Genomic DNA, 14,943 nt, shown 5'->3' with positions numbered 1-14,943 from the left:
CTGATCTCAGGTCGACCTGTCTGTCAAAGACAGACGTGGTGGCATAGGAGCTTCCGTACACTGTTAATTATTTCACTGTAAATTTACAATAAATTGCAGGTTAATAATTGCATGACTTTCACAGTAAGTTACCGTATCATTTTTACAGTAAATAATTGTGAAATGACAGCTGTTTACTGTGACTTCACAATAACTATGCCGTCATATTACTGTGATTTAGCAGTAAGCTGCTGTATAATTACTGTATTTTACTGTGCAATTACAGTTAGTCTATCATATTACTGTAATTTAACTGTAAGCTGCTGTAGAATTACTGTATTTAACCATGTCTATACTGTGATTTAGCATAAATGATGGACCAAACAAAACTGATAAAAACAATGGTTTAACTTTTATTTTTTTAGAAGAAAAATACATTTTAATAACAGGAATAAACACTGGGTAACATGAATGAACACTGGGTGTTCAACATGAATGTCTGTCAATATGTGTGTGAATGTGTTTACTGTGTTTACCATTATGTGATAATGGTACTTGAAAAATACAATTTAATAACAGGAATAAACACTGGGTAACAGGAATGTGTGTCTATGTGTGTGCACTGTGCATGTGTTTACTATATGATAATGGTACTTCACAACGTAGGAGCTGAAAAGAGAAAGAAGGAGAGAGAGAAGAGAGAGTGAGAGAGGGAAGAAAAGACAAAAAGGTGGGAAAAGAGAGGGTTGCAGGTGTCTCGCTCCTTCCCTTGCAGCAGGCACCTGCATAGTATGGGTTCTGTCCACTATCTACAAAAGATAAGAAAGACAAAAAGTTTAAGTTACTCTGTGGTGCAAGTACCTGCAAGTATGGTACTCGCATTGTAAAACTAATCCTAAAATGTGTACAATTTAAGAAATTACAATTGTAAAACTCATGATAAATCAGATAAATCATGTGAATAGTACTATATCAATTAATATTAAATCAACAAACCAGAGGACTCTGAAAGTAACATGATTGAGGTTAAGCAAAAATTACATGACATGCGTACATAGTAATGCAACTCAGAAAGCCAGTAATGTGATGTAAATTTACACTTAAAACTATTGTAAAGTATGTCTGTAAATTTGACGTTTTTATTCTAACCTATCAATAACCTATAACATTGAAAAGGCATGTTTAATTCAAATAAACGTAAGAACAATGAATTTTAGACATTTTGCAGCCTGTCTAAACTCGTAGAACAGATTAAAGGGATAGTTTACCCAAAAACCCACCCTCATTCCAAACACGTTAGCCCTTCGTTCATCTTTGGAACACAAATTAAGATATTTTCTGACTCCTCCATGGACAGCAATTTTATTACCACTTTCAAGGCCCGGAAAGGTAGTGAAGATTGTTAAAATAGTCCATGTGACTACAGTGGTTCAATCTTAATGTTATGAAGCGATGCAAAAATACTTAATAGTGCGGAACGCACAAAAAGTATTCTCGTCGCATCATAGCAATAAGGTTGAACCACTGTAGTCACGTGGACTATTTTAACAATGTTTTTACTACCTTTCTGGGGCTTGAAAGCGGTTATAACATTGCAGTCTATAAGCGGGATCAGAAAGCTCTCGGACTTCTTAAAATTATCTTAATTTGTGTTGAACAAAATTCTTATGTGTTTGGAACATCATGAGGGAGTGTAATTAATGAGAGACTTTACATTTTTGAGTGAACTAACCCTTTAATAGCTTAAGTAAACATCTTACTGCATAACTAATTCTAGCTTAAAACAGAGACAGTGTTTCGTTAGTCTGTTCTGAAGTTGGAACACAACTTACATTAGACTGACATCCATTCAAAGTCAATGAGCTTCCTGATCAGTGTACAGACTTGCTGGTTTATGTGTCCTCTCTGCCTCTTTGATTTTGTACCTGTCTCTGGGTTGATGCCCAAGAAGCACATATAAACAAAAAGACAGAGAAGAAAGATGTTAGTTTAATTCAAGTGGGATTAAAAAGGTTTCAGTTCCCAGTCATCACCTTCAGTGGCTCACTGCTGTTGCAGTACTGAGCAAAACTAAAGTTAGCTCAGTTTTAACAAGGTGACATTACTTGGATTCAATTAAACAGCAACCATTTAAATAACTTAACAGCAACTGAAAAACATTTACATCACAAACACACAGTCAAGAATAGTCCTGCAACAAAGTAAGTTAGATGTGTGTGATTTACCCAGGCAATGCATTTGCACACAACAATTTACATCATTTACACGTACTGTTTGCAGAGGATGGAGGAAGAGCCTGTTGCCAGTCCATCTCCATGTGGCTGTTTCTGCTTGTACTCTTCCTCCTAGAATTATTACCCGTTCACAGACAAAATGGCTCCTAATATCTCCAGATGTCGACCTGTTTTACTTTAGAATAGCACAGCTAACGAAGTTCCACTAATTCAGTGATAAACACATTTATTTTCCTATATCTTTTTTATAATAAAATGCACTTTATTTTTTCTGTTGACGAGACAGACAACGGCTGCTCCGTTTCACACACGGCAGAAAAATATGGACGACGCCCAGCTAGCCAACGTTATTAATTTGAGATTAATTTATTCCACCTTTGCACAAATCCACAACATTATAATGTATCTAGTTGATCATAACTGTCATAATACACACATTAAGGCCACAGCTTACCTTATAACTTTATTTCCCGGTGGTAGAAAAATGCTGTGGGAAAAGAGAGAACGCTGTTAGAGTAACGAACGTTAACTAAGAAAAGCATTAAGCAAAGCTAAAGTTCAATTTTGACGGTGTAGCTAACGTGAAGCCTCACAGTTATTAACTTAATACGGTAACTTAACTTTACTACTAATACACTTATTAACACAACCAACGTCTGATCATTCAAATTTGCGCGCTCAAACCTAGACGCGAATCTGCTCCAGCTAAGTTACAAAAACATGAAACAGAACTTAACTAACGCTAATTTGGTTCATACTTTAAAATAACATGCAATTTCATATTAAAAACAGTCATCAAATTGACAAAGTTTGAAATTAAACACTTACCGCACTGAATCCGTCGAGTGAGACCATGGAGGAGATCAGGCCAGGGAGCTCCGGGGGAGCTCAGATGACGCAGTTGCAGCGCGAAAATGACGGAATTCACAGTAGTTTCTTGTAAAAGCCCCGCGCCTGCATTATTTTCACAGTAAAAGTCTAAATACGGTATTATATTGTGAAATATCACAGTTAAAGCCTGTGAAGTGGTAATAATGTAATTACCTGTGAAATATTACAGTTATATATTGTGAAATCCTGGAAATATTTTACAGTGTAGTTGGTCACGCCCAAAGCGATTCCCATAGTGAAACACCTCACTCTGTTATCAAAGAACCCGGGATTACGTTAAGTAACCCATCGTTTTCCACTGTGAAAAAATGGCCAAGGCTAGTGTTGCCAGATCCTAATTTCACCAAGTGCAACATATTCCTGGATCAACATTTTTGTCAATCCTCGAATCAACAAATTAAAATTGAGGGACAAGTATATAGTTTATAGTTTATAGTTTAGGCTTAGAACCAGGGTTAGGTCCTTCTACATCAATGTTATTCACCTATCGTTACACTCTGATTTTAGGGATAACTCACGGGTTGGGTAAAAGTTAAGGGTAGGGATATGGTTAAGATTAAATTTATGGACAGGAATGTTGTTCCAGGATCAACAAAATATGTTGACCCAGGAACGTGTGTAACTCGGCAAAATCAGGACATGCAATGTGGACAGCTGTTATTTTTGATGTCACCCATGCGCCGATGTTTATATGTTGTAATGTATGTTCTATAAATTATTGTGAATATGAGTTATTGGATCATTTGAATTTTAGATAAATATTATATGATTTGGTGTGTTGTATTTTGACTGAATAAGGTCAAAGGTCATGAATAGGCCCTCACTGTATAAATGGCTTAGACTAGTTACTGCTCTTTGAATTTATGTGAAAAAACAAACAAAAAACTATTTGGTATTGCCATACTGGTGTGTGGATTGATGGTTCCAGATTGTAATGCATGATATCTTAGCCAGTTGCAAAAAAATAAACAACAAATGAACACACACACAAACACTTAATAGCTAAACCATATAGCAACCTTCCAGTTATTACTCAATTACTCAGAGTTTTCTCAATTTAACGTTATTCATTTAACTTATTGCAAGAGATCAGGTATGACCCCCCCCCCACCCCCCATCAACAACTTAAATTTTGTTATCTTCCTCATACAAATCTTTAGTAATGCAGCACATGAGTCTGAGACTTTAAACACACTTGAAACACTGTATAATGATGCACAGCTTTAGAAGTGTAAGAATATTGACAAATCTCCAAATAGGTTTTCCTATTTTCTTTTTCTTTATTTTGAAAACAGACAAGATAGCAACATACCTTCTGTATTTCTTGTCTCTAATGTGAACAAAACATGCATCACCAACATTTTTACAATCATCCATGATTATTAACACAATAATGAATAATTGTATCAATATAATAATATTATGATAAAACCTTTAAATGGTTTGGCACAATTCTTTTATGCAAAAATACATCTGATAATCGTTTCCTGATTTCTTTAGTCCTGGTGCAATAAACAGTGGGGTTTATTAAGGGAGGAACAAGAGAGGCTACAATCGTTATTGCATTTCTCTCTGTTAAATTTAGCACAACACCTATTCGAGTTAGTAAAATAGAGACCAGCTTTGGTGCAAAATAACTAAACAAGACAATTAGGTGACTCAAACAAGTGTTGATCATTTGCTTTTTGCTTGAGTTGTTGGAGAGTTTAGTCACACTATATGCCAGAACAGCATACGTGCAGATAATAAAGGGAAATTGTCCACACAACAACCACAGACTAATCATTGCAGGCAAGAAAAAATATGGTTCAGGATTGACACAAGCAGCTCTGATCATGGATGGATAATCACAGAACACATATCTGATAACGGGCTGACAGTATGGGAGATTGTCTGCCACAGAAGTATAAACACTCATTAGAGTGAAACCAATGAGCCATGTCAGTAAAATAAGCAGAAATGTTCGTGGATTTGATACAATGCTGTGGTATCTTAATGGTAGCCTAATCGCAATAAGTCGGTCTAATGCCATTAATGTCAGAGCCATGCATACTTTGATGTCAGCAAGATGATAGAAGAACATCCTTGAGATACAAGAGTAGTATGACACAGTTTTAATCTCAGCCAGCAGCACTGAGATCATGGTTGTGCTGCACGTAGAGGTGTACATTATGTCAACGACAGCTAGATTACAGATTAATATGTACATTGGTTTGTGTAAATGTCTGTCAGTCAAGATGATACACAGATTGATGCCGTTCCCAAGCAATATGAGCATGTAGGTTATTAAGATGAGGAATCCAAGGAGCTTTTGGTTCTGCAGGTGATCAAATCCAGTGATTATAAAGCTGTCTACATTGTTCCTAGTGTAATTTTCATTCGCCATTTTCAGTCACCCAGCTCCTAACATACAGACACAAATATTTTAAAAGCAACAACAATAAAATCTAAAGAAAAACAATTAGATCCTTAATGTATTCATATATGCACAGAAAATAAGCTCCTGTGAAGGACAATGGCAGAAAGATGCAGATAGTGTCTGTAACAGCAAGGTGATGAAAACTGTGAAAGTTGAGGTATAGTTTTGATCATTTTAAATTCTAAATATGAATAATATGAAAAACATTTTCTAGTCTTATTATTCTTTGGGATCTCCTTTTTAGACTCTTTAGAATTGCTTATGCAAGAGCTTCTGAGATGCTTCTCTCATCCATTTAAAAACATGTGTGTGATGTCCTGCCTTTTATTTCTTTAAAATTGTATGACATGATACGTCATAGTTCCCTTTCAGTCATTCACGTTCGACGTAGTTGACGACGACTGAATGGGATCACGCTAGGGAACCTGTCATCTTTGAGTACTATTGAACAAGCCAATGCAATTGGAGTGCGTGATTCGCATCACACGGCGTGGGTATAAATACGGAAGTGGGATGCATGCACTAGTTTCTTTTTGCTTCAGAGCCGATTGTTTTTGATGACTCTGAAGAGTATTTTTGTATACAATGAGCGAGTGTGTCGGTGTTCTTCTAGAAAGACTCTCCCAGTTGCTGGTGGTTCTACAGCGTGAGTGCAGCGGTGACTGCGAGCTTTGAGCTCTCAACTGCTGTTTTAACAGCATCAAATTGCTGTGTTTGTTGACGGCTGATTAGAGGGCAGAAAAATTAGTGCTTCACTGTTTAAGTCCACTGTTCAGTGTTGCCGCAGTCATTGCCCTGTGTGCTCCGGCACTAGTGATGGGTCCCATTTCCTGAAAGAGCAACACGGGTGCATTTGCTTCTTTTTCAAGATGCCATTCCACCCGTGCAGGATGCGATCGTTCCCTGTCCCCCCAAATGGATGGTCACAATAGTTGTATCACGTGTCTATAGAATTTGTATATATATATTCTCATTGCGAGGATATGACTATCGCGGTGTTGATCGAGATCGAGACTCGCCTTCATGCATGAAGGTGGAGTCCCCATTACCATGCCAGGGGCTCTTGAACGCTGGCACCAGACACTCAAAACCATGCTGAGGAAGTATTGTATGGAAACAGGTGCTGATTGGGATGAGGGGGTGCCTTTTGTTTTGTTTGCTGTTAGGGAAACAGTGCAGGAATCGTTGGGGTATCTCGTTTGTGTCATGTTAACATGACAGAGTGCAGCTCTGCTTTTGAGTCAGCAAAAGCACTGCTTTGTAGCGCTCCTGTGCTAACAGCTCCTAACTTTGACAAACCTTTCAAGCTGGAGGTAGACACCAGTATGGTGGGGGCTGGGGCAGTCCTTTTACTGGAAGATGAGGAAGGAGTAGATCGGCCAATTAGCTTTTTCTCCAGGAAGTTCAATCCGTGCCAGTCACGGTACTCTACCATTGAACAAGAAACGCTTGCTTTATTGTTGGCCTTACAGTTCTTTGAGGTATACGTCGGTTCTAGTGTTGTGCCTGTAAGAGTATTCACAGACCATAATCCTCTTACATTCCTCAAAAGAATGTACAATCAGAACCGCCGCCTTATGCGGTGGGCTCTGATCCTACAAGGATACAATGTCTGTATCACTCATGCCAAAGGAACATCCAGCGTAGTTGCAGACGCGTTGTCCCGTGTTTACCAGGACTAATTGTGTGCAAAAGGTGGTTTGCACACCTTTTGGGGGGGGGCGTGTTACGTCCCCAGAGTTCTGGGTTTGTTTTATAGTCATTTTTTTCTGGTATTGCTTGTGGTTTGTGTGTTTGTGTTTTTCTAATAGGCAAGATGGCTTCTGTGACTGTTCCGGCAGCTGATTGGTGGTTCAATGGCTGATTGGGACTTGGAACTCCGCCCACTCGTCAGTGGCTTCAGCTGGCTGGGCTCTTTAAAAAGCCCAGTTTTGGATCAGTTCTCTCTCTCTGCTCCTGCTTTTGGTTTGGTTTGTACCCTGTGTGTGTTTGGTTTTCTGACATTTTGATTAAAACGTTTGACAGTAGCAAAGTCCTTTTAGGCAAGTCGTGCCAGGCTACTATCTAAATGAATGGGCAGAGAGTCAGAACTGCACTTTCACTGGTCACCGGGACATAAAAACTGCATGTATAGAAAAAGCAGTAAAATATGATAAAAATAGCTGAAAAAGTTTGATGACTTTGCCCCAAAATAAGGTTTAAAACACCTTTTTCCCCACAGGTTATACTTTTACTATGTATGCGCAAGGGTTCATGACACCAACTTCATTTACGTCTCTATCCAGTCAATATTCATGTCAATATTGTTCTCCATTATTTAAATATAAGCAGGTTTGCACTTTATCAGTAATAACAATGTATTGTATAGATCAGTTGTTTTAACTATTCATTAAAATGAATCGGTTCAAAGGAGTCATTAGTTCGCGAATTGGACGTGTCATGTGTGATTGTGTGATTATCCCAGCAGTTAGGACATGGACATCCTACAAGGTTAGTGTCAACACAGAAAACATTACATAGCTGGATAGGTTTTTTCGTTTATTTAGAGAGTAATTTTTTGTGTCAACTGAATGTGCGGAACGCTTTTCAGAGAAGATCAGGCAACGTATTTTAGCACAATTCACACCCAACGGTAATTCAGGGAAAAAAAATCTCAGAATGCTCCAACATGAAACTTTGGTCTTCCGACCTTTTACCATCATCAGCGCTTAATTTGGAGACGGTGAAGTCTTGTTTACACTTTCGCCTGGCTCCGGAGAGAGAGAGAGAGAGAGAGTGCGCGCGAGCGACCGGGGCTCTCTCTCTCTGCTTGTTCTTTCAGTTAAATATGTGCTCTGTCAAAAGCGCAGCAGTTCATCTACATTACTCACCGATCAAATAAGACAAAATAAAATAAAAATAAGATATTTTGTGTCTTTTACTTAGAATGTAAGGTAACATATTTGTGGTCGATATAAAATGCTTTAACTACCTTGGTAGCTGTCGCAAAACCTTAACTGTGCGCATGCGTCAGTGGAACCAGACGATAGGCTTAAATGTTTCCCGGCTTGACTGTTAAAAGCAGATGATTGGCTTTCCAGCGGGAGGGGCAGGACATGTGCATACAACCGCCATCTTTGCCGTTACGGGTTTTCCTTATATAGTTGTATTGAGGATTGAGGAAGTGGCATGTCTCTTATATAAATTGTCTATGACAATAGTTTTAAATTTTGTGTGTTAGTAAACCAAACTTGTGTTCCATTTTGGAACTTGTAGCAGCAATACAGAGCACTTGTTTGTTTGTGGATTCTTATAATTTGTACTAATTACTTTTTTTCTCTGTTGTTCATAGGGAGTTGAGGAGTAGATTTAGAGCTACCCCGGGGTATACATACATCACCCGTAGGTATACTTCTGTCTAGAAACACCAGCCAGACCTGGGAGGACCACCAGCTGTAAGTTTGGTTAGGGCGCCTTGATCGTGTGCCAGATAGGGATTGTTTTTTTTATTTTTTTTATTGGGGGTTAGTATAGGTTAGGGGTGGGGTCCTTTTTATTTCTTTGCTTTGGTCCGTCCAGCCCTCCCCTTTTCCCAGAAAATTATTATTGTTTATTATTTACACTACTACCGTGGCTAAATAAAAGCTTTGTTTTTATACGGTATTTGGTTTTTGTGTCCTTTTCTCGCACCACGACTCCGTACCTCCTTTGCTGGCATCGGTGGCCCCGAGCAGTGGGTTGTCGGGCTCCCCTCCCTTTGGGAGCTAGAACGTAACATTCAGTTAAACACATGTATGGCTGATGTCCTACATTTTATATTTAAATGTGTGACTGACAGCTTGTACCTCGTTGTTCCCTAGCAGTTTTGAAACTGGGGAGCTGGTTTAGAAAACCATAGAACAGAAATAAAACACAATGACACAGATAAATAAAGAAAAATCAGGAAAGACAACTAATTAGAAGGAAGTGGAAGTTAAATTATGGTAAGCAAAGTAATCTACATAAGATGACACAATATATTTCATGTTATATACAGGGTGGACAGGTGGATTGCGACCCAAAAGTGGGTAGAAAAACGTGTTGTCCTGATTCATTATCTGTGGTCAAATGAGATGTTGTCAGGCTATAAATCAGGATCATTATTCTAACATTATTTTCTTACGAAATAAAAATAACTTTCCTTTCCTGTCAGCCATTAAATTTTGCTTGTAGTGAGCACTCTTCAATTGCACATGCAATTTAGGCAAATTCCATTAAAAAAAATTGGGTTAGGGCTTAATGACATGGGAAAATTTGGGTCCCATGGCCAAACAAGTTGAGAACCATTAAAGGAACACTCCACCGTTTTTTTGAAATAGGGCTTATTCACCCTCTTTCCTACATTTAGATAGGTGGGCAAATGCATTTTTGTCTCAGTGCATGCATTGTTTTAGTTTGACAGGGTCGGCGCTAGCTTAGCTTAGCATAATGAATGGAATCCTTTGTTGCCAACTAGCATGTCCTGAGTAAAAGTGATATAAAAAAAACAACAACACCTAATTACTTCTTGTGGCCTGCGTATTCACAACAAGTACAAATAGCGATGCAGATTAACACTAGGCGATTTCCTATGCAGATATTGACTTGGGACTATATTGGGGGAAGCACAGGCGAAGCACTGCTACTTGGGCGCAGAGATATCACGCCCAAGTAGCAGTGCTTCGCCTGTGCTTCCCCCTTATATAGTCCTTAATATATAAGTCAATATCTGCCTAGGAAATCGCCTAGTGTTAATCTGCATCGCTATTTGTACTCGTTGTGAATACGAAGGCCACAAGAAGTAATTAGGTGTTTTTTTTTTTATATCACTTTTACTCAGGACATGCTAGCTGGCAACAAAGGATTCCATTCATTATGCTAAGCTAAGCTAGCGCCAACCCTGTCAAACTAAAACAATGCATGCACTGAGACAAAAATGCATTTGCCCACCTATCTAAATGTAGGAAAGATGGTGAATAAGCCCTATTTCAAAAAACGGTGGAGTGTTCCTTTAAAAAAAGTGTATATATCAAAATGCTCTGTTCTATAATACATTTTCTAGCCAGCTATCCAGCTAACGACATGAAATTGCTTTTCTTAGGTAAATGTAACATGTTTACAAGCTGTTTTATTGGTCCTTCTGCTGTTAAAACACTGAGCGATTACACCAGACATTACATTTCAGTAATCGTACTGTACTGTATCTTTCAACATACCTCCTAATATGTATTTCATAATTATTTCACTAGTAGTAGGCTAAAGAGGATGATATTATTAGTTCACATGCACAAAGGCATTCATATAATATTTTTAATCTTACAGTTCAAACTACAATCCGGCCTCTAGTTCATAAATGCCAGAGGAGAACTGGCCCCCGACTGAGCCTGGGTTCTCCCAAGGTTTTTTTTTTTCTCCAGTAGGTCACCTGATGGAGTTTTAGTATGGAAGTAAAATAATCTCAAATGTTTTTGAAACAAAAAGCCTGTTGAATTGCACTACTTGAAAAATAATAGGCATTGCATTAACCATGCTTGCATTTTAATGCATTGTATTTTTAGGGCTTGCATTTTTATGGGCTGAAATTCAACATGGTTGAATATTTAAGCTGTGAATATTTCAATTAAAAACATTTCAAACACATTTTCATTATTAAAAATTCCATAATCCATATTCACCTTTCATATTTCACTTCCAAAATATTCAAACTGTTTAAAAATACAACCTATAATATTCAACAGGCAATTTTCGGTCCATTTTATTTCGCTTCCACAAATTCGCTTCCACAAATTCAGTGGTTCAAATTCGACAGTAAATTCAACGGAACTGCAGGAAAACCAATAGATTATCGAGCATACTATCCATCTGCTGTTAGTCAACCTCACCAGCAGGTGGTGCAAAAGCACGTGTTGTTGACGAAGACCAGCAACAGTCAGAGCAAGCCATTCATTCATAAAATGAAAATGATTAGTATATGCGGAAAAGATGATAAAGACACAAAAGCTGTGTTTATGTTTCATTCAATAACTTCATTGTTACATTTTGTAGCCTACATGTTATCAGCTTTCTCTACCTACATGAACAGGATTATAATCGGTTTCCCTCAATACCTCACACTCAAGGATTCCCCTTCTGTCGGGGCAAAACGCTATGGACTAATACAGTGATATGAAAGACCAAACTCGCACCTTTATGAGGATGTAGGCTGTAGGCTACTATGGACTAAGAATATGAACGTAACGCGCAAAGTTTCATGCAGAGCGTTTTGTGATATACTGGCATAAAATCAACACTTGATCATTAACACTTTCTTTTCTCTTCTCTCTCACGTGTGTGTGAGTGTGTGTGTGTGTGGAGAGAGAGAGAGAGAGAGAGAGAGAGAGAGAGAGAGAGAGAGAGAGAGAGAGAGAGAGAGAGAGAGAGAGAGAGAGAGAGTAGTACGTTGCATTAGCTTAAACTGTGAAGAGTCATAGCACTTGCATATTGTTGTCCTCCTATTGTTAGTTTAACTGTAAATCGCTTTGGATAAAAGCGTCTGCTAAATAAAATGACTAAATGTAGCCTAATAAATGTAAAATTGGCTTGACATTTGGACATTAGCACATTTAGGGACCGTCTCAAAAGTTGCATACAACATTGGCATACACGTTTCTAACTTCAATAGCAAACTTTAATTTATTTGAATAAATATCAAAATTCCAAAGGGTGCGCATTATGGCTGGCACCACATGAACACTTTACAGTTGGTTTTATGACTGTAAGTCGTTCTATTCAAATGATATTGAAGTTTGAAACGTGTATACCAAAGACGTATACACTTTAGAGACGGTCCCTAAATGTACTGAACGTCAATGCCAGTCTATCACTGGGAAACGCTCAGCATTAAACTTTGTGCGTTATTCTGAGTCAATCTGCTTGCCTGCGAGTTTGGTCTTTTATATCACTGTAATTAGTCCATTAAGCTACGTTAAGCGTTTTATATGTCCAGCTGGGGAATCCTGACGTTTTGAGGGAAACCCTAATAGCTTGCATGCAGCACATCGCCACAATATAAAGTTAAGGCAACTAAACAACCAAGAGAAATATACGTCAACCTCAAAAATGTAACATTGGATCTGCGTATCCGCATCGGGGAATAACATTATAATCTTGTTCACGGTAGAGAAAGATGATTGTAGGCTACACAGGGAAAGTAACCGTGAAGACACTGAATTTAACATACAACCGCCGTCATAATAATCACAAATACACTTACATTGCTGTTAAATGAGTTTAATGAATGAATGGCTTGCTCTAACAGTTGCTGGTCTTCGTCAACAACACGCGCTTTTGCACCACCTGCTGGTGGGATTGACTAACAGCAGATGGATTGTATGCTCGATAATCTATTGGTTTTCCTGCAGTTCCGTTGAATTTACTGTCGAATTTGAACCACTGAATTTGTGGAAGCGAATTTGTGGAAGCGAAATAAAATGGACCGAAAATTGCCTGTTGAATATTATAGGTTGTATTTTTAAACAGTTTGAATATTTTGGAAGTGAAATATGAAAGGTGAATATGGATTATTGAATTTTTAATAATGAAAATGTGTTTGAAATGTTTTTAATTGAAATATTCACAGCTTAAATATTCAACCATGTTGAATTTCTGCCCATAAAAATGCAAGCCCTAAAAATACAATGCATTAAAATGCAAGCATGGTTAATGCAATGCCTATTATTTTTCAAGTAGTGCAATTCAACAGGCTTTTTGTTTCAAAAACATTTGAGATTATTTTACTTCCATATTTTAGGACACCATTAGGTCACTTGATGGAGTTTTTCGGTTCCTTGCCACTGTTGCCTTTGGCTTGCTCAGTTGGGGATATTTTGGGGATATTTAATTTTATTTTATCAATCAATAAATTCCACTAGAATCAAACCTTGTTGTAGTATTAATTTAATACTGTGAAGCTGCTTTGATACAATCTGTATTGTGAAAAGCACTATACAAATATACTTGACTTGACTTGACTTGACAAAGCTCTGCTCTTCGCTTGAACTTGAACTCTATTAAAATCACCTTGATCACCATCTGATCTCTCACCTTGGCCAGAGTAGGAATTAACAGGCAAAGGGGAGGGAATGTGTAGAGCAGCACGTTGGGCCATGCCAACGAGCGCGTCCTCGTGACCTCGTCCCATAGCGAGAAGAACATAGGACAATGGGCGTTTTTGGTTGAGGTTTCATGAGGCTTTACTTTATGAAAACCCTAATTCTCAGAAGACCCAGAGGCAATTTAGGCTTTTATACACATATAAACATTTATTGTTGTAAACTGTTGCTGTTGCAGTCTCTGATATTTTGTTGTTGATGTTCCATCCCTTTAGTTTTGTTTTCCACTGTGAAAAAATGGCCAGGGCCAGTGTTGCCAGATCCTAATTTCACCAAGTGTAACATATTCCTGGATCAACATATTTGTCAACCCTCGAATAACAATCCAATCAACAAATTTAAATTGAGGGACAAGTATATAGTTTATAGTTTAGGCTTATAACCAGGGTTAGGTCCTTCTACATCAATGTTATTCACCTATCGTTACACTCTGATTTTAGGGATAACTCACGGGTTGGGTAAAAGTTAGGGGTAGGGATATGGTTAGGATTAAATTTATGGACAGGAATGTTGTTCCAGGATGAACAAAATATGTTGACCCAGGAACGTGTGTAACTCGGCAAAATCAGGACATGCAATGTGGACAGCTGTTATTTTTATGTCACTCATGCGTTGAAGTTTATATGTTGTAATGTGTGTTCTTTAAATTATTATGAATATTAGTTATTGGATCATTTGAATTTTAGATAAATATTATATGATTCGGTATGTTGTATTTTGACTGAATAAGGTATTTATTTGGTATTGCCATACTGGTGTGTGGATTGATGGTTCCAGATTGTAATGCATGATATCTTAGCCAGTTGCAAAAAAATAAACAACAAATGAACACACACAAAAACACTTAATAGCTAAACCATTAAGTAATAGCAACCTTCCAGTTATTACTCAATTACTCAGATGTTTCTCAATTTAATGTTATTCATTTAACTTATTGCAAGAGATCAGGTATGATCAGGTTTTTTCCCTATCAACAACTTAAATTTCGTTATCTTCCTCATACAAATCTTTAGTAATGCAGCACATGAGTCTGAGACTTTAAAATCACTTGAAACACTGTATTATGATGCACAGCTTTAGAAGTGTAAGAATATTGACAAATCTCCAAATAGGTTTTCCTATTTTCTTTTTCTTTATTTTGAAAACAGACAAGATAGCAACATACCTTCTGTATTTCTTGTCTCTAATGTGAACAAAACATGAATCACAAACATTTTTACAATCATCCATGATTATTAACACAATAATGAATAATTGTATCAATATAATAATA

The 14,943-nt window shown here is 37.6% G+C and overlaps 1 protein-coding gene across 1 annotated transcript; it reads right to left on the bottom strand.

Annotated features, from left to right (window-relative positions):
- Positions 1-4,524: 4,524 nt before the first annotated feature.
- LOC308683324 (olfactory receptor 10G4-like) lies at positions 4,525-5,490 on the bottom strand (the record flags this gene model as incomplete). Its single annotated transcript, XM_081353748.1, has 1 exon — positions 4,525-5,490. The coding sequence occupies one exon, from the start codon at positions 5,488-5,490 to the stop codon at positions 4,525-4,527; it is 966 nt and encodes a 321-aa protein (XP_081209874.1).
- Between the last annotated feature and the right edge of the window lie 9,453 nt (positions 5,491-14,943).

Source organism: Scardinius erythrophthalmus (assembly GCF_964197995.2).
Source record: "Scardinius erythrophthalmus genome assembly, chromosome: 23".
Taxonomy (NCBI): domain Eukaryota; kingdom Metazoa; phylum Chordata; class Actinopteri; order Cypriniformes; family Leuciscidae; genus Scardinius; species Scardinius erythrophthalmus.
The sequence above is the reverse complement of the archived record's forward strand: the minus strand, read 5'-3'. Positions and strand labels throughout refer to the sequence as shown.